Source organism: Mus caroli, unplaced genomic scaffold (genome assembly GCF_978045245.1).
Source record: "Mus caroli unplaced genomic scaffold, Mus_caroli_1 scaffold_11, whole genome shotgun sequence".
Lineage (NCBI taxonomy): Eukaryota > Metazoa > Chordata > Mammalia > Rodentia > Muridae > Mus > Mus caroli.
In genome coordinates this window covers 42,993,136-43,013,603 of record NW_028227266.1, presented here as the reverse complement: position 1 = coordinate 43,013,603, position 20,468 = coordinate 42,993,136, and the positions used below count along the sequence as shown (strand labels likewise).

General features: G+C 49.0%; 1 protein-coding gene across 2 annotated transcripts; it reads right to left on the bottom strand.

Moving 5' to 3' along the window:
- Nucleotides 1-2,011: 2,011 nt before the first annotated feature.
- Scn2b (sodium voltage-gated channel beta subunit 2) lies at nt 2,012-11,495 on the bottom strand. Of its 2 annotated transcripts, none has more exons than XM_021172702.3 (4): nt 11,250-11,495; nt 4,234-4,400; nt 3,688-3,898; nt 2,012-3,228 (listed from the first exon to the last, which is right to left on the bottom strand). In XM_021172702.3, the coding sequence occupies exons 1-4, from the start codon at nt 11,317-11,319 to the stop codon at nt 3,029-3,031; spliced, it is 648 nt and encodes a 215-aa protein (XP_021028361.1). In that variant the 5' UTR covers nt 11,320-11,495; the 3' UTR covers nt 2,012-3,028. The 2 variants fall into 2 exon arrangements, with proteins under 2 accessions (XP_021028361.1, XP_029337899.1); XM_029482039.2 differs by lacking the exon at nt 11,250-11,495 and adding an exon at nt 11,049-11,130.
- Between the last annotated feature and the right edge of the window lie 8,973 nt (nt 11,496-20,468).

The following is a 20,468-nucleotide window of genomic DNA, read 5'->3' as shown; positions in this document are numbered from 1 at the left end:
GTTGGCCAGCCAGCCTTTCTTTGCAGTGGCCCTTAATTAGCAGGCAGAGGCAGAGGGGATGTGAGGAGGGGCTTCTGGGAGAGCAGGAGAGGCAGGAGAGACAGAGGACACTGTAGTGGAAGCATTCAGCCAGGAGCAGCGCTCAGAGCCTACACTGCAGCAAGAGAGCAGTTTGCTGGCATAAGCTAAGAAGCAAGCTTGAGCAATGGCTCCTGTAGGAACATCTCACAGTTTCTCACCCCATCTCACAGAAGCCAAGTTTTGTTCCCAAGCACAAGCCCAGAGACCCCGGAGGAGGGTCTAAGTGGCTCCAAAAGAAAGTGCACATGAGGACAACTACCTGGGGCAGAAATGGCTCTTGACCCAGTCCATGAGGTCCAGAGGCAGGCATTGCTTTCCCTGGACCTCATTCCGTCAGGGCAGAAAAGAAAAAGACCCCAAGAAACTTTACTTCTTTAAGGGACAGCTTAGCTGGGCGGTGGTGGAGCACGCCTTTAATCCCAGCACTTGGGAGGCAGAGGCAGAGGCAGGTGGATTTCTGAGTTCAAGGCCAACCTGGTCTACAAAGTGAGTGCCAGGACAGCCAGGGTGACACAGAGAAACCATGTCTCAAAAAAAAAAAAAAAAAAAAAAAAAAAAAAAGAAAGAAAGAAAGAAAAACAAAACACCAAAAAACCCAACCAAACAAAAAAAGAGACAGCTTATTAGTACAACCCTGTAGGGGAATCTCACAAGCAAACACTACCCACCCAGCCACCCCCAAAAGATGTTAGAAGACCGACCGCAAAAGCCAAGTCCCTTGTCTGTGCACTGTGAAAGAAGAGGGCGCATGCTAGGTGATGATAACTGGCCACTCAAAGCTGCAGAACTACATATACACCACCACCCTTGGTTTCAGCCGGCTTGGGGAGCCCACAACTCATCTCTCTACTCCTGGTTGGCTTGCTTGAAGGATGGGCAGTATCCACCTGCTCCAAGCACCCCGGTGGTCTCTCCCACTCCCATTGGCAGTGTGTTGTTTGGCAGTTAGGTACTGAGCCAAAGAGATGAGAACTTCCAGAAGGGTTAGATTCCCCTTACCCAGGAGTTCTCTGGCTGGTTATCCATCATTCCTTACTCCGTGCCCAACCTACCCAACCCCTGCACCCTTCCCAGCAGTACCTTCCCCCTTCCCTTGCACCCTCACTTTCTGAAACCCCAAATTCAAGAGTCTCATCCTTCTGACTCTCTTGTGGAAGCAGTGGCTATGGAGGTGGAAGTAGATGCACCAAAATAATAATAATAATAATAATAATAATAATAATAAATAGTAATAATAATCTTGGTCCTATAGTACCGATTTGGCAGTCCCTGACTCTGTTATGGCTTTGTAGGCACCCCTGACACCCAGCACGGTGCCTGGCATACAGCATAAACTCAGTAAATGGTGGTTGAAGTGAATTAAGCTGAACTTTCCATCGGCCACCATTGTCTCTTCGAGTGGCGCTATCTGATAAGCAGAGGCAAGTATTGGTCCCTGAGACTGTCTTAGTCCTGTCTCCTACCACATTCTTTCCCTACCCTGAACAGCTAACTCCCTGAGCTTGTGGGGGCTGAGTTCCTGGAAGGGGAGCGGGACTAGATGAACCCCACCACTACTGTGGACAAAACACATCCAAGGCTTGAGGTTCTCCCACCAGGAAGCTCTATTTATTCTAACTGAGGACCAAGGAGCCAGAACATGGGCAATGCTTTCAGCTTTTGTTGGTCACTTGGAACTTCAGTCTCCCTCTCTGCAGGAGGCTCTGTGCCAGTTCTCTGAGCATGTCCCAACGGAATACTCTCCAATTAGCCATTTCTACCCTGCCTTTCTCCTATCTCTGGACTTATAACAAGTTTCTTATAATGATAGTAAAATGTTTCTGGACTTAAGTCCCTTATAATGATAGTAAAACGGCAGTGAATGTAGGCTTCCCACAGGAGTGACTTTCTCCCGTACAAAGGGAGTTGAGTTCCGGGGTGGGGGTGGAGGTGGGGGTGGGGTGGGGGCGGGGCAGGGTTCAGAGGCTCCTTCAGCATATGCTCTCATATTTCAAGCGTTCCAGCTTTCTCTTCCATCTTGCCAAAAGCCAGGCAGAGAAACCCTGCCAAGGGCAATTCGAAAATCCCCAAACTAAAGCCACACAGGAAGTTGCCCCTATACACAGCTCTGCCCCCCCAAAACACACCCCAGTTCTGAGGCTTGATGGCTGCTGCAGAGGCCAAGGTGATCATCTTGTTTGAGAAGGCAGCCATGTGTATGCAGTGAAGCCTGCACCAGGCAGTCCCTCACAGGTCTCTTAAGGGGCAGCCCTAGGGTAGGATAGGATCCTACCTCTCGCCAGCATCCCCCACGGAGCAGCAGCCTACAGTAACCAGAGCCTCTCTGGGAGTGGCTAGTGATAGAAACGAGGCCAGAACTGAATTCTCTGGGCCAAGGCTCGCATCCAGAAATGCCTCAGCCCTATCTTTCCTTGAGTACCCTAGAAATGCACAGTCATCCCTTTAAATAGTGCTTTCACAAATGGTAGGACCCCACCTTCATCTCCAGCTGACGGCTGTTCCCTAGCCATCTTCACAAGTCATTCCCATGGTGCCTCTGGTCAGCACAGAACCCCGCCAGCACACACTCTGCTACTCCCACAGTTTAAACCGCCATCAGACCAAGTCCTAGACAAGATGGTCAGCCAACCTCTTCTCCCACTGCCCTCCCTCCCTCATCCTGTCTTTGGGACCACACAAGTCTTTCTTCCTCAAAGACTGACAGGCTAGAGCCCTTCTCTCTTCTCCCTGGGACTCCCGAATCTCAGATACCAAGGCAGTTTTCAGATGAAAGGGAGGGCGATCACCCTTGGTATAGGGGTGGGGGCATGGGAAGTGAGGCCCCAGATTGATCCTGGGGTCCTTTTCAAGAGAAGCACACCAAGAGAGAGCAGGCGGGGTCACACTGTACAGGGCAGAGAGTGAGAGGAGATAGGGCACGGGGAGGGGCTTCAGGGCAGGCTTCCAGTTACTTGGTGCCATCTTCCGCGTTGCCCTCACCATCCATCTTGCCTTCCTCTTCAGTCTTCAGGTCATCCGTGCTCAGCTTCTGCTCTTTTTTCCTCCTCACACATTTGACCACCATCAGCACCAAGATGACCACAGCCAGGAAACCCCCCACTGAGGCACCCACGATGACCGCCACCGTGGAGTCCCGCTCTGGGGGTACTAAGGGAAAGGAAGCAGAATCATAGAGCTGGAAAGGAAATTTTCTCTCTCCCCTGCTCCCCATAATAGGAGGGGATATTATTTGATTCCTCTCCATGGACAGGGCATTAGTGAAAGTCAAAGCAAACTAGACCATTGCCCCCTTCAAAAGGCCCCTCTATCCGCAGAATGGAGTGTTTAACATCGTGGACAGTAAGATCAGACTCAATCTAATTATAGAAGTTAGGAATTATGTTATCTTAAGAAATGTATGCTCTTGAAGCTCAGTTTCCTCATCCATACAATGGGCATAATTAAGGTTTTAATCGTGACTGACTTGTTCCCTTTAGAAGGAAGGCGTGGATGTCTTCCACCAGGGCAAGCACCTGAAGATGAGATGGGAGTCACAGGCTCCTTGAAGTGCCCTGAGCTAAGCTGTGGAGAACAGTGAGTGTCTCACCGAAACCCAGTCACTCTTACCTTCTAGAAGGACCTGCAGGTAGATCTTGCCGTGGCCGCGGTGGCGGTCCGGAGGGTTGGTGATGTAGCAGTTGTAAATGCCTTCGTCTTCTAGCTGCACGTTCTTTAGAGTCACTGACACGTCGTACTTACTGGGGTTCCCTGAGAACTCCACGCGGTCTCCAAACCGCTCCAGCTTCAGGTTAATGATCTTCATTCGGAACTGGAGGAACTGGGAGGGGAGGGGCGAATAGTATGAGCGCTGTGTGAGCATGCGCAAGGGGCTATGAGGCTTGTGGGGACACACCCTCTTCCTGTGCATCTTCTTTCTTAACATGGGAAGGAAGGGCATTAGACCTGGAAGGGCATTAGACCTGGAAGGGCCATCCCGCTGTGGCGACATCATAACCTCTGTATCAGACGGCCCACACAGAGTCCTCTTGGGGCCCTGTTCCAGTGCAGGACTAGGGATGGGGGTGGCGGTGGGGGTGGGGATGCGATGGGGATGGTGGGCTTCGTGCTTTGGGGCTTTTGCTTCCCTCCACTCCCTCCTCCACCAGGACTTACCATCTCCTCTGTGCAATTGTTACACTCCTGGTAAGTCCAGTTAAGAGAGAACTGCTTGTGGTTCACGGTGTAGCAGGAGTTGAAGGTACAGGGCAGGCGGGTATCGGACCCATTGAGGACACTAAGAGTGGTGGGCGCTGTGACTTCCATGCTCCGCCCCGGGGGCACTGCAGATAGAACCACAACCTGATAAGAATGCTTGGTGACAGGTGGAGGGTTGCAACCCTTCTGTAGCCAATGGGGAACAGATGGAGAGAGACAGGAGTTAAGGGGCAATAGGCTGGGCTCTTTACAGCTGTTAGGGAGGTGAAGCACATGAGGGACACCAGATGTGGTCCTTAGGAGGAGAAGAGGAACAGAACAGGTGTAGAACAGATCCATCAAATTGTCTACCAGGCCATGGACAGCCAAATGGACTCCACTTGTTCTAAGTTCATTGTGGGCAGACCCTTCACTTGCCTCTACCCACCCTGAAGCCATTTCCCTGCCAGAGGCTTCACTGGGCTTGCCTCCATTTCTCATTCTCCATCCACTCCAGATTATTTTTGCTTCAGGTTATTATTTAAGCCCATCTAGGGGAAGCGTCGTTGTCCCCATGGGGCAGGGAGCTAAACCTGGGCGAGCCTGGGAAGGCCTCGCTCTCCCTTGGCCCAGCACGAGCCACTGACTATCCCCAGGCTCACACAGATGAGAAAGAGGGCAGATGGGAAAGAAGAGGTGTCCCATAAGAAGAGGTTCATTCTGAGGACTTGCTGATCGGCCTACATGGATGCTCTCCCCTTTGGGAAATGCTGACCTAGAAACGCTATGGCGCAGAGTTGGTTCAGGTTGGCAGGTGGCAGGGGGGGAACAGAAATCCCTCGGAAGTACTGGATGAGGCACCAGACGTAGGTCAGGGCCTGGTGCTGCAACTGAGAAAAGTGCCCCCACGATACTCTGTAGAGCAGAGCTGAGGGAGCACAGGTGAGCAGCCCAGGGCCCAGCCGTTACAGAGACACGCACTGCAAAGCCATGAAAGTACTCCATAGATACCTGCAGGACTGCCTCAGACTAGCCCAGACCATAATTCCACAATTGATCATCTGCCAAGGCTGTTAAAACTTCTTTCTTAAAATTCAGCTTAGTATTAGCAGGGCAGGGGCGTGGCTCAGGGCTAGAGCAATGGCTCACATCAAAACCCCCAGCAGCGACAGTGCCATTCCGTTTACATTGTTTTGTGATATGGGGCGAGGCTTTTTTGTTTGTTTGTCTGGTTGGTTCGGTTTGGTTTTTACAACATTTAGTCTTGGAGTGTGGTGAGGAGGGATGTATCTGGCTGCCCTCCTCTGGTAGCCCAGGCTATCTTGGAACTAGCTAGATTGCTAAGAATGACCTTGAACTTCTGACCTGCCTACTTCCACTTCCAGAGTGCTGGGATTACAAGGGAGCCCCACCCCCACCCAGTTTATTCACTGCTCAGAATCAAATGTAAGCCCTCAAGTTGGTAGAGGCAGGCACTCTACCAACAGAACCACATCTCTAGCCCTCATTCATTCATGACACTAAATACACGTAAATTACCTACTGTGTGACAGGTTGTGTTTAGTCCTAGATCCTAGGACTTGTCACTAGTATGAGGCATAACCACTGTGTGGTGGGGCTTGTATTCTGGTGAGGGGGCATAAAGGGACAAGAATGAAAATAGGAACATGGCCGTCTGGAACGTTATATGACATTGGATATAAGGATAAAATATGGCAGAGGGGAGTTTAAGGGTGGCCAGGAAACAAGGCTCTGGAGAATGACATCCAGACAGCATTGAACTTGAGAAGGAGTGAGCCATCATGGAACATCAAGGGCCACATTTCTAAGGCTGGATTTGACCTTCATACATCTGAGAAAGAACAAGGCAGGATATGGGAAGACCTGAGATTAGAGCTGGGCAATGACCAGGCCAAGGGGCAGAACATGGGATCTGGGATGATTTAGGGGGAGTTTAAGGATGGGGTGCAGTCAATGGGGTGCCAGCTGAGTGAAGATTATAGCTACTGATGTGGGCAGACACATGCCCCCCAATTCCACTTATGTTCCGTCCCAGCTGTAGCCCCAGTCAACTATGAGAAATGTAAGCAGACTTCTCCACTCCCACCCCCCAAACTCCCACCCCCACCCCCTTGCCTCAGCCTCTTCCTCCAGCAAACCTAGTTCATGACACTGTCACTGGGTGCTTATAGTGACTAAAGTAAATGCTGAGAGCTCAGCAAATGACAGCTGCTATTAACTGCATTCTCCTAACGTTCTGCTTTGGGGACAGAAAGAGCTAAGAGGTGAGGTGGGGCGGTCTCTAGGACTGAGGGTACTTCAGGACTGGATTTACCCCAGATCTAGCTAAGGAGCCAGGCTGCAAGGATCCTGGGTTTTCCCACAAACCAACTGGCCCTCCCTTCAGAAGCAGAGGTACAACAGCCTGCAAGCAGAGAAGCTAAACCTGCCGGAGCACCCTTCTGCACTGCACACCCACCCTTTCGAAGGGCCTGCAGAGCTCGCAACCTAAGATCAGGAGGGTCTCTGGACTGCTGGCCTTGGAATCCCCACCAAAGCCCTGGCTGGGGGCGGGTCTAGAGGCCACACCTGCTCACCAATGACTCTGGTTGAGCACAGAGCTGCTCACAGGGGGAACGCCAGCTGGGAAGCTGATGGGGCTCCTCCCAAGAGGAACAAAGCCTGGCTCTCAGCTCTTGCACTTTCATATCGAGTCTAAAAGTACCTGGCCCGGTGCCAGACGAGGGGGAGGTGTGCAGAAAATATTAACACCACCCCCACACTGCAGAGACTGAGGAATCTGAGGGAAAGAACTGATGGAGGCTTGTCCTCAGTTTACCTTCTATGCTGGGCATTCCGACCTCTCCAGCCCCTTCCCCGGAAAGGGCTTCCACCTTCCCAGGGCCACCCCTCCCCACACAAGTGCTCTGTGAAACTAGTTGGCTCGGTAAAGTCCACCCTTCTCCTCCTTGTTCCTCCCCAGTTTGAATATCAGATCACATCTCCCTCCTGCCCCATCTCATCTAGGATTCAGCTACGTCAGGTGGCAGAGTTGCAGGGGAGCCAGAGGCATTTTCAGGCTAATGGCAGGGGACAGAGAAAGGTGCAATGCGGGTTCCCCCTGCATGTGCTCTGCAAGAGGAGCGAGATGGGATTCGTGTGCCCTCTAGTGGCCACAGATGTCAATGAACCAGTTCCAGCAGCAGGGAAGAAAGTGAGGAGAAACTAGAACATGAATCCATGCCGCCTGGCTCCAGACAGGGCTGAGGTGAGGACACAGAGCTGGGGATGGGTTGGGTTGGGGGGCTGGTTACTGTCCGTTCAAGGTGTCCTAAGATGTACATAGTGGCTCCAGTCCCTGACTCCAGCAGGATCCCCAGCAGACAGTGGTCCGCCTTGGGTTCCACCAAAGTCCTATCTGGTACCAGGTCTGAGGTCTACGTTTCCTGACTCCCAACTTACAGGAAGGCGATAGTGGGGTGCATCAACCCAGCATTTGACACAGCTGGGTCCTTTAGGCCCTGGCCATCCAATGTTCTCCCAGGTCAATCATGCAGAGACCCTGAAACATGGATTATCTGCCAAACACTCTCTTCAGAAGACTTGGAAGTAAATTCCCTTTTCTCCTCCTTCCAGGCCTAAAGCAATCTATACACTTGTCTTATTCTTAAGGGGGAAAAAAAAAGATTTTTTTAAAAGGGAGGGAGGGGTTAGAGGAGGTTGGGGAGAATTGTCCTCTAACACCTCCTGCCTCCAAGGGACATGTGATGTCTAGCCCCACCTCTCCACTCAGTTTCTCTTGCCCAGATCTCCTCCCCAGGCAGCCAGAACCAAGCTGTACTCCCATTCCCTACCTCCGAGATGCCAGTGGCTTCCTGCTGCTTCTAGGGCAGAGTTCTGGCACCTGGGTGCACCTCCTGGGTGGCCTTTCCCATCTGGGGCACAGCTATACATCACAGCCTCATCTCCTGCCAGACCCCACCCCTTGTGTGGGACTCTAGGGACACTGAAGCTCCCAGTCTCCTCTTCCCTCCCCTCCACCTGGCCTTGTTCAGGCTTTTGCTTTAGGTTGGAAGGTTTGCTCGCCGTCCTCCCTGGAGGTCTTCCACATAAACCCCAAACCCCACTCATAGGACACAGCTTGGGTGACATCTTCCCTAGTGTCTGGTCCTCTCCCACCCAGGCTCCTATTATTTCCAGTGACTCAGGGGCCAAGTGGTAGGGTGTTCAAGCCTGGGACTCTAGAGATCTTGATATGACCTTGGGCAAGCACATTAGGGTTCCGGTGCTGCAATGTCCTCATCTGTAATACAGGGGACATTAACCTCTCTAAGGTCAATGGGGCAATGAAGTGACGTGCTCTATGTGGGAAGCTCAGCCTGGCGCCCAGCTGTTAGCAAAAGGTGACCTCCAGCATTAGCATGCCCAACGTTCTTATAGCACACACAATGCTGAGGCGCTGTTGCTTATGTACCTGCGTCTCTCCAGAGGCTCTGGTGAGCTCCTTATTCGTGTTGCTATCCCTGAGTCCAGAACGGCAAATAACACATACTGAGTGCTCAATACAAGTTTGTTGCCAGGGGTATGGGTAGGCAGGGAGGAGGCATTCTCCTCCAAATCTAGGTCCTGCCCTTAGCAGCAAATGTGTAGGGTTGAACGGAAGCCCACACTCTACTCTCTAAGCCCCCCTCAAATACAACCCAGACCTTGATGACCAGGGCAGTGGCTGAAGAATGCACGGTCTTGAGAAACACCCTGGAGCTTGTCGTGAGAATAGCTGTTTGCCATCTTTACAGTTATCCGCATGTAACCTGCCTCTGATATACTCTCCCTCCTAATCTGTGGTATCCCTGCATCCCAGTGACCACTGCTACTGCAAGCATCCAAGTTCCGTTGCCGAGGGAATGGACTGCCAGAGGCGTGCCTCCTTACAGCTTCCGGAAGCTCCAGGTCTCCACTCTCACAGACCTGCTGAAACATGCACTTCTTCCCATTGCCTCCTTGCAGCCCTGATGCACAGGCGTCTGCATCCAAGGCACCATCTCCCTCAAAGCCAGGCCGGCTGGTCCTCTTGCCAGAGCCCTGGCCTTGTTCACTTAAATATGGTTGCCATAGGCAGCCTCCATCTGACACGAGGCTGTGGCCAGTGCCTGAGAGGAGATCTGTTCTCCACCTCTGGCTTTTTTTTTAATTCAGACCCACCTCCTACTCCCCCTTTTAGCCTGCACTTGAGACTCTTCACTAATTAATACCAGCAGAGTAATACCACTTCCTGAACATTGGGGGCAGTAGAACCCAATATTAAAAGAATGTGCTAAGCCAGATACAAATCTCAGTTCTGAGTTCAAATCTCAGATCTCTCATGCTAGTCACATGACCTGATTGGAGGAGTTACTTAACCTCACGGTGCCTCTGTTTCCACCCTAGAACATGAATAGATTCACAGTATCTACCACAAGTAACTGCTGTGCGTGAGGGCTTAGCCAAATATGCCGTGCCAGGGTTCACGGGAAGCATTCTCACGGGAAGCATGTTGGCCCCTGCTGTGTGTTAGGTCACAAGCTCACCAAGCAAGAGACAGTCTCCAGTCTCCCATGGGAGCAGTGATGCTGAAGTGGCGCTCGGGGTAGGTAGGGTCTCGCCCATGGTTATAGAGTAAAACACAAAGCTAGCTTTAAACTTAGGTCCAGTTCCGAAAGACGCAAGACGTTAGATCTTTATCTTGCAGGATATCAGGATTGCTTCATGTCTCTGTTATCCCTGTGGGCCCTATACCCAGCATGAGAGGGAGGGAGGGGGATATACCACCCAGCACAGTGAGAAAGGACACAGAAGGTGGGACAGAGGGACAGAGACCAGCATAGAGACAGAAAGAGAGACAACAGAGAGACAGACAGATTGAGAGAGCTTATAGTGGGACCTAATCTCACCCAAGATCCTTAAACTTGACCCTCAGGCACTACAGAGAGAATTTTAAGAGCGAGAGTAAAACTGTCCACAAGGCAGGTTTAGAGCCCAGCATGGTGGCACTTGTCTGTAATCCTATCACCCAGGAAGAGAAAGAGACAGGAGAATCACTGAAAGTTCGAGATCAGCCAAGACTACAAAGTGAGACCTTATGGGTTGTGGGTGGGGTGGGGTCGGGAAACAGGCCTACAAATAGCCTCCTAACATACCTACCTAGTATGAGGTCTCTAGGTGTTCAGCTATGAAATTGGCTTTGGGACCTTATGACAGGGTGGTCTGCAAGGTTGGGCTGGACCACTGAGACTGGTTTTAAAGGAACTCTCCTTAGGTTCCACTTACAGTTTGCTCCTTTTCCCAGGATCCTGGGCACCTGACCTCATCCATTCCATCTGGTTCACACCAGGGGTGCCTGCCTCAGCAGCAGCTACTCTGGTGCCTCTCCTGCCAACCCAGAGCCGGTCCTCAAGCCTGATACCCACCTCCTCCCACACGCATCCCAACAAATTGGTGGGATAGACTCAACTCTCTGCCCCCAACTCTCGAGAACACGATCTCCTTTAAATCCACCAGATCCCAGGGAACGGGGGCTCACAAAAGAGACTTTTAAATAAGCCAGCAACTCCTATGAGCTCTCTTGGGAAGTAGCTGAAAATGAAAACATGATGATGATGATGATGGTGGTGGTGATGGTGAAGAGAAAAATCCCCGAAGAGACCGCAGAGCAGCCTAGATCTGCCCCACCCCCACATGGGTCCACTTCAGGGAAATCTACAGGACGAACCACCTCTTGATAAATCTGGTCATTTTCATCCCCGAGCAACACTCACCCTCTAGTCAACATTTCTGGGAAGGAGAAGCCCAGCATCCAGCAGTCCCAGCTGTCCCAGATCCCCAGCGCGCCCCTTCCCAAGGACACAGAGGGAAGCGGCTCACACTCCTTCCCTCTTGCCCCCTCCCCCGCCCCCTCCTCTTTCCGCTGCAGCTGCACTTCTGACCCTTAGGAGCATGCAGATGTGGTTCTAACTTACCCAAAGAGAAAAACAGACTGAGCCCCGTGAGACTGAAGGCAGGGCGAGGTAGCCAGGCATCCCTGTGCATTTTCAGAGACTGTGACGTTAGGCGGGTGGGCTGTGGGAAAGGGTGATTGAGGGACCAAGGACCACAAGGTAGGAATGGTTAAATGCTAAAAAAGAAAATGCACGGATGTACTTCAAAGACATATGCAACATTGAGGAAGCTTTATTTCCATCTCTCTAATATGGCCGACTTGTATGTGGCTGCTAAAAAGAGAGGGGGGTGGTGTGTAAGGGAAAGGAAGAAAAAAAAAGGGGATGGAGTAAATATTGTGGTTGGTGGATTTCAGAAAGCAGGTGGGAGGGCATAAAAAAGATATTCCTGGAAGAAATTAAGTTGCCAGAAAATTTAGCCTCTAAACTCAGAGCTCAATCAAATTTTGCCTTCCTACTGCATTTGAAATGATTTTTGGACTTTGAAAATTGTTAGAGAATTCTAGGTGAGGTGGCACGTGCCTGCAATCCTAGCACTAGGGAAACAGAGACAGGACTGCCTTGAACTCATAGCAGTCCAAAGCTAGCCTAGGCTCCAAAGCAAGACCCTTGCAAGAGAGGGGAGGGAGGAGGGGAGAGAAGGAGAGAGGGAGGGAAGGAGGGAGAGAAAGAAAAAAGGAAAAAGAGAAATACTGTTAGAGCCATCTGTTTATATCAAAGGGCTGTAAGGAAGTCCTTTTTATCATTTGAATATGCCCCAAAGGTCTGTGAGTTGATTCAGTGGGGAAAGTGCTCGTGGCCACTGCCAAGCACAATGACCTGAGTTTGAGCCCCTGGAACACACCTGGTCACCCAGCAGAAGGAGAGAACTGATCCTGCAAGTTATGGTCTAACCTCAACACATTAGTGGCACCTGTATACTCACATGCTACATGCTCTGTCTCTGTCTCTCTGTCTCTCTCTCTCTGTCTCTGTCTCTCTCTCTCTCTGTCTCTCTGTCCCCAACACACACACACACACACACACACACACACACACACACACACACACACACGGGGAGGGGCAGGAGAATAGAGGAGAATAGATAGTAGATAGATCATACATACATACATACATACATACATACATACATACGTACATACGTACATAGATGTAAACACCCAGGAAAGAGTTGCCTTTTGTTGTTTGGGTTCAGCGAAGTGGGCAGGAGGCTCTTGGGAAGTAATGACTTCCTCATTGCTCTAGCATTTCCACGGAATACAGAACTTGTCAGAGAAGGCCGATGCACAAATGCCTAAGAGACTTTTACAAGAGAATAGAACATGGACCTCTGAGGGACCCCGATTCAAACAAATCAACAAGGAAAGGAACAGGTTTTGAGACAAGGGGAGCAGGTTGCGAATGTAAACTGGACGTTGATTATATCAGCAAATAACGTCTAATGCTGCGGGGCATCATAAAGATAGTGTCTGTGTTTTTAACACCCGTGGGTAACGTAGCTGATGGTTCCAGATGATTGGTGGTGCCTGGGGCACACTTCCCTTGGCTTTGGTGTACGTTTGAAACTTGTTATTTCAAAGGAGGGGAAAATACAGGTTGTCACAAGTAGAGTTAGGAGAGAAGAGGCCCTAAGCAAAAAGGAGAACAGAGCCAAGTGTATCACAGGTCCTTAAACAGCAATCATTTATTTAGCTGTGCACATTTATCTGTCCACAGTGAGGAATCACAATTTGATCCTAATGTTAGGTCCAATGTACAGGTGATAGATCAGAGCCAGGATTCAAACCCAGCTCTTTGGAAGAGGCTGACCTCCCCCCAACCCGGCTCCCCTTATTCCACATGGCTGTGACGGAGCCTCCGCACAGGGAAGAGCGAGAATTCTGCACAGCACCTGGTTGAGACCTGAAATTCACTAACCGGGAGGTAATTGACCACCCGGGGATGCTGCTGACGGATGAATGAATGTATTTGGAAGTCCAGCTTGATCTCTGAATGTATTTGGAAGTCCAGCTTGGTCTCTGAAAGCTGTTCCCGGGGCACAAGACCCAAAGCCAACTGGAGCTTCAAGGCAGGGCTGTGAGAAGTCAGAGGTGACAGGTCCTGATGTTGCACTGACCCTGTCCCCAGTGCCTCTGTCACTCCACCGTAGGGCTCCCATGGCCCCTGCACAGAGCCACGGTGTAGGAGTCCGAATTTCAGGAGAGTCTCTCCCGGTGCCCATCCCTACCACCCTAGGTCCCCGAGGCCTCTTTATAAGTGTGTGTCCAGGGTCTAGACCAGCAAGCACTACTCGGACCTCCCGCTCTGCTCAGGCTTTTCCAGCCAAGTCTGCAACACCACCAACCAGGTGGCCCCTGGCCCGCAGACACTTTTCAGCCTAGACCGCTCGCAGAGATTTTTAGTTTGACGTGGCCGGCCTCCTCCTTTTTTCTTGATGCCGCCTATGGTGCCTTGTGAGGCCCAGAAACTAAAGGAAACTTGCTTTGCTGTCTCACTTGACCTCATGCTATGTCTGGAAGCTTCTATTTAATTGTCATGGGAAGCAAGAAACAATCCTACATTCTTCTGCTTCTCCCTAGAATTTGGCTAAGAGTCACTGAAGTATTCAGACTTCAAAGAGCCTTGGGCCAGCTCAGACTTCCAGGATCAAGGAACAAACAGTAGTAGCCAGATCAGATCAGGGACCAGGAGATAGGGGCTTTGTCAGACCCTCCCATAGCCCACTGGGGCCCCAGTAGTCATCTGTTACAAGGGGACAAGCCTCCCCTAGGAGCCAATAGGAGTCCAGGAAGCAGAAACTCAGAGGTATTTTGCAGACAGATGACACTATAATCAAAGATGGGCTTTTTGGGGGGGGAAGTGAAGCCCTGTGGTTTTGGCATTTCTGCCAGGTGTCATTTATCACTGAAGATTTTATTGGACAGCAATTCAATTACCTACCCTGCTGGGAGAAGTAAACTTAGAAATAATCCAAACGAAGGCAATTTCCCTTTGCCTACAAGTGCATAGTTCAGGCTACAGGCTTTCACTGAGAAACTAGGTTTTCAAAGCATGATCCCTGGCTGGTCTCTATGATGCCACTTGGGAACTGGTTAGGAACATAGAGTCGTGCCCCTCATGCCAAGTTCAAGAAGTCAAAAGCAGAATGTTTTACAAGACCCCTCTAGGAGACTCTTCAGTGTGTTAAAGTTTTCAGCTTGATGAGTTTGCAAGCAGCAATGAGAAGCCATGTTTGGGGGCTTGGCAGAAAGAGAATGACACACAGGACCAAGCGTCCATTCTCTGCCATCCTCGGCGGACCTATAGAGTCACACAAGCTTCCGGTCAACAGCATCCGCAGTGGATCTTTAGAGTGCATGGCAACTTGTGGGGTACAAGGTAGGGATCCATTTCCTGAACCTCTCTTTTGCCCTAGCCCTTGTCAAGCCAGTCCATAGTAGGTGAGAGGGTTATTTCGGACCCAGCACAGCACATACATCTCTGCCTTGGCAGTTCCTTAGAAATACCCTTCTTCTCCTGGATACTCTGTAAGCTCATAGACTCACAAATCTACTCTAAAGATGGAGACATGGCTCAGCGGCAGAGCTTTCCAAAGCCATCTACTCCTGACCTCTTAATTGCCTCTTCCTTCTGTGCTTTTGTGACTCTGAGCACATTCACTCGTTCAGCCCACTCAGGTACTCTAATCCTCCATTCTCCACAGAAGATGCAGTCTAGGAGTCCCAGGGGATCCCCGAGACGGTGGATAGCACCAAGCACTTCTGTTCCTAGACAGAAAAGTCTGACAACAGAGCTGGTAAGTGACAAATGAGGGGATGGCTAGTAAGATGAGTCTTGGTGCATGCCTAGCCTGGGAAGAATCAGAAAGGCACGTGATTTCATCTTGCAACTCAGCTTAAAATGTATTGCATGGAAGTAAACAACTTTTGCCTTCAGACCACAGCTGACCATCCCTAACTAAAACCATGGAAAATAAGCAAGGATCCTGTGGGACTATAGAATCTATGTAACAGCCCTATGTGCTAGAGGCTGGCTGAAACTGGAGACCCAGAAATAAATAAGATACACCTGCCTTTGAGAAAGCAAATCACAATTCTAGACAGGAAGATAAAGGTGCAAAGCCAAAGTTGAGCAGGAGTGCAGACTGGTCTGGGGGTAGGGGTGTTGGGTACAATAGCAACATTGTCACTAATATTGTTGCAGTCTCTGGGCTAACAGGAATATGGCTAGTATGTATCCACACAACTGACCTCCAGTTGTGCTGGGTCCAAAATAACCCTCTCACCTACTACGGACTGGCTTGACAAGGGATAGGGCAAAAGAGAGGTTCAGGAAATGGGTCCCTACACAGTTAGACTGTAGCGCTTTGAGTATGCCTTGGGCTTCTGCAGATCCCTGAGAAGATGAGATTTAGTGGATATCTATGAATATATTTGGGGAAATGGTCGAGATTTCACCAGAGTGACTAACCAGCTAGGTTCCTGTGCAGGCTCCTCTATTTCCTAGGCATTCTGTCAGACTTGATCCATATAGTATTAGAGACAAAAGGTTCATAGGAAAAGACCTAACCATGATGTCTAAGAGCTTCAGATCTCTGAGAGAAGATGACACATCACATGACAGAGAGGGCAAGATAAGAATCTGATTAGCCCCAGCACTCGGGAGGCAGAGGCAGGCGGATTTCTGAGTTCGAGGCCAGCCTGGTCTACAAAGTGAGCTCCAGGACAGCCAGAGCTATAAAGAGAAACCCTGTCTCGAGAAAAAAAAAAAAAAAAGAATCTGATTAGTGTAAAGACATCTTGGAAGATTCGAGAACCAGATGAGACTCAAGCAGAGCCTGAAAGGAATATGGATTTGGGCAGCAGAGATGGCAGCAAATACAGCAGGCAGGAATGTAGAAGGAGAAAGGCTTGGAAGCAGAAGGGCAGACGAACACAGCACATGCATCCCTGTTTGCTTGTTTGATGAGAGAGAGATTGAGAGAGAGAGAGAGAGAGAGAGAGAGAGAGATGACGTTTCAGCACAGATGAAAAGGCAAGAGAGGGCCAGAACCCAGGACCACAAACACTCATTCTGACTGGTCTTTGAAAGTTCCAGAACCTTCTGTTCCTATTTAGGAACAGGTTACATAACCATTATTCTGAGCATTATGGCTTTGCGGGAAAACATTAAGTTCCCTTAATTTTATTTCTCTGTTTGAAGAAGAAAAGTACTGTGACTCTGGTCTTACAGAAGTGGTCACGGATTGCCTGACAGCTCCAACCACATCTGCAAAGCAGCTGACCAGCTCAGCAGTCCTGAGAAATGGGTTCTCGATACTAGGAAGAAGGCTACTGTTCTGGGTTAGAAAGCAAGGTACGTGGAATCTAAGGCTCTTTGGCTCTAAGAAACTAGGTGTCAATGTCAGCACAACAACAACAACACACATCACTAGCATTGTGGAAAAGATAACAGCCCATGTAGATGCATGTTCTTATTGACTAGCCTTGGGGAGGTCAGGATCCATTGAGGAGGAACAAAGGAGCAGAAGGCTAGAGCCTTTAAAGGAAGCCCAGCAACTGCCTTCAGTTCCAAGACTAGTTTCTAGAATCACTAGAGTCTCCATTATTCATGGGCAGCCCTACATCCTCAACCCTTGGGACTGCTTTCTCTTGGATGCTTCTGGAAACCAATAAGTATGGAAGCCCTGGTGTTTTAGGGACCAAAGCTACTAAAAATTCAAACAGAAAAACTGCTTGTTGTAGGATAAAGAAATCCAGTTTACATGGTCTCCAGCAGCCTCGTGTCTTTCAGGACTGTCTCCTCTCTATTCCCCCAATTCCCCTTATAGTGGCTTCCTTACAGGTTCTTTCTTTAGATGGAAAGAGGAATTTAGGTGTCTGGTTGAATGACTTTGTACTCACAGAAATCAAAATTAACAAGGGACTGGGGCAGAATCACCAGATGACACTATCATTTATATCACTTGATTTTGCTATTCAGACTGAAGAGCAGGGGGCTGGAGAGATGGCTCGGAAGATAAGAACACTGGTTGTTTTACCAAAGGACCTGGGTTCGATTCCCTGCACCCACACGGCAGATCACAATTGTACTCCAGTTCCACGGGATCCAATGCTCTCTTCTGACTTCCATGGGTACTACACATATGTGGTATGCAAGCAAAACATCCATACAAGTGTGCACAAATACATACACCCACACACACAAAGGGTTATTTATTAAAAAAAAAAAAAGACTAAAAAGCCACAGAACCAGTTATTAAATGGTAAAAAAAAAAAAAAAAAATGAAGCAATGAATCAAATTGGGCAAACAAATGTGAAAGGGTTAGAAGGCTCAACCCAGGCACAATTGCCTAAGCTACTTCATTTAGTCACTGAGGGGGTGGGGGAGGGGATTCCTGGACTAGAGAGATGACTCGCTGGGTAAAGTTATTTGTTGCTAAGCCTGACAACCTGAGTCTCCCGGTTACCTTTCTGTCAACTTGATACAACTGGAGTCACCTAGGAAAAGATGACTCCATTGAGGAATTACCACCATCAGATTGGCTTGTGGACCCATCTGTGGGACATTTTCTAGATTAATGATTGATATGGGAGGCCCCAGCCCCCTGTGGGTAGTGCCACCCCAGGGCAGGTAGTCCTGGGTTGTACAGAAAAGCAAGCAGAGCAAGCCAGTAAGCAGAGCTCCTCCATGGTCTCGATTTCAGTTCCTGCTTCGAGGTTCCTGCACTGATTTCCCTGTATGACGGACTGTGACTTGGGAATATAAGCCAAATAAACCCTTTCTTCCCCCAAGCTGTTTTTGGTCACAGTGTTTATCATAGCAACAGGAAGCAAAGCAGGACACCCAAGGACCCATGGGAACCAATGGCTGCAAACTGTCCTCTGACCACTACAGACTCATGATTTTTTAAAAATAAAAATAAAACAAGCCCCACAAATATCCACTTCTACATAAGTAAGCCTCAATTTAACATGGTTTGACATACAAAATTTTTCTACTTGGTGCTAATGTGAAAGCCATATGCATTCACTAGAAGCTGTGCTATGAGTTCCCAAGTTTGATCTTTTCCCAGGCTACTAACAAGAAATAACATCCTCTCTCTCAGTGCAAAGCAACAGCAAGACACCACAATCAGCTGCGAGATCACAACCAACTAGGGAGCTGCCAAACCTCTATAGTGTGGTGTGGATAAGCTGTGATGTAGTACGGGTTAATGTGTTTGATGAAGTTTAAACTTATGGTATTTTTACTTCATGATTTTTACAATCCTTTCTAAGCCAAGAGCATTTATATGGGAAAAATAGGCCCCAAAGCATACACATAATCTTTTTGGTATGAAGAAATAAGAGGTTGGGCCAGGGCTTGAAAGAGCCACTTAACTTCAAAGCCTTTTCCTTATACTGTCTACCTGCATATTATTAGATTCATTCTCTCTCTCTCTCTCTCTCTCTCTCTCTCTCTCTCTCTCTCTCTCTCTCAGGCCATGGGATAGCAAGCAAGCAGGTTTTCCCTGTAGTCTCCTGAAGTATTAGTATTTGATAGCTCTGGATCTACCTCAATTTCGAAATATAAAAGGAAGGTTTCGGGGAGCTAGGGACAGGAGAGAGGTGCGGGTTTGCCCTTCCTCCTCAGTTCTAGCTGCCGAGACCAGAATGGGAACCAAAAGAAACAAATCAAAGTTGGACATATCAAAGCTTCCGCACTATGCCCTCAGAGGACCAAGCTGCCCCACCCATTCTTAAGCTTCTACTCCAATTAGTTTCAAACCCAGAACAATGGATGTGAAATCACCGTCCATCCACCTGACTCTGTATCCTGAAGGCCATGCAGAAGAAGGCCATTCTCCAACACACACACTGTTTAAGGAAGTAGAAATGGGCTCCTTAGCCCAAGAAAGAATTTAACTCAATAAGCCACACATGAAGGTTCTTCCTCTATGACTACCTCAGTTGTGGATAGCCTAAGACTCTGCTCTGTCCAGAGAAGGATGCTGCCTCCAGCGTAAGCTTTGTTTAGCATCAACAGATATTTTCTGTGGCTCCCAAAGAGCACAAAGAGAGATCTAGTGACTCTTTTCCATGGTTCACCAGAAGCAAACAGAATGAATGAATAACAATCATGTCATGTTTGGATGGCTTGGGGAATCATTTAAAAATGTATCCCTACTTGAGAAAAAAAAAATCAGATGTCAGAAATTCAAGCTACTGTAGTGGGTTTAATCCCAGCACTGCAGGGGCTGATACAGAAAGATCTAAGGTAGCCTGGGCTACAAAGCAATACCCTGTCTCCTTCATGTCCTCTTTTTTTAATCTTAATTTTTAATTGTTTTAATTTTTTAAATTTTGTGTGTATGGGTGCTTTGTTTTTATGTGTGTGTGTGTGTGTGTGTGTGTGTGTGTGTGTGTGTGTGTGTAGGTGTGTCAATGCATGCCTGGTGCTCACAGAGGCCAAACGAATCTCCTAGTGCTAGAATTACATATGGGTGGGAGCTGCCATGTGTGTAATGTGAATTGAATCCAGGTCCTCTGTAAGAACAGCAAGTGTTCTTAACCACTGAACTGTCTCTCAGCCTGAATCTTTTTTTTTTTTTTAAATAACTCACTGAGCCCAACTAGTGCTGTTCACACTTGGTGTCCAGTCATCCCCTGGAGGAATGAGTGGCCCATCAATCACCACAGTCTCTCAATAGCTCCTCAGCTAGGAGTGGGACCTCCTGGACTCATCACCCAGTGCTGCTGGAATGTCCATTAACCCGATCTCCTGCAGGTACCCACAGCTGCTGTCAAGTCCAGAGGACAGTTTACAACACTGCTCTGCTCCCTTCAGCTCTTCCTGCCCCCTCCAGCAATGTCCCATGAGCCTTGATGGCCTGGATACAGACATCCTATCTAGGGCTTAACACTCAAAAAAATCACTTATTTCCAGTATTTTGACCACTTAAGGATCTCTGCATTAACTGTTGCACACTGCAAAAAGAAGCCTCTCTGACCATAGCTGACAGCATCCCTCGTCTATTAGTATAGACATAAATATTTAGAAAGCAGTTTCACAATACAAACATTTACCAAAAAAATAGTAGTCACCCCCAACTCCAGAACCTAGGACCTCCCCAGCTATAGACTTTTGGCCAGGTTTCCAGTATCAGGCATGAACTCCCTCCTGTGGAGCAGGTCTCAAATCGCATCAGAGAGTGGTTGACTTTCCCCATAAAGGTCATGTAACAATAGTCCAGGAGG

Bases quoted from the DNA above. Each gene is read 5' to 3' on its own strand.
- Scn2b (XM_021172702.3), bottom strand. From the start codon at position 11,319: ATGCACAGGGATGCCTGGCTACCTCGCCCTGCCTTCAGTCTCACGGGG. The intron at 4,401-11,249 runs GTAAGTTAGAAC...TTCTATCTGCAG, and splicing joins CAGTCTGTTTTTCTCTTTGG to TGCCCCCGGGGCGGAGCATG. The intron at 3,229-3,687 runs GTAAGAGTGACT...CCTTTCCCTTAG, and splicing joins CCTGCAGGTCCTTCTAGAAG to TACCCCCAGAGCGGGACTCC.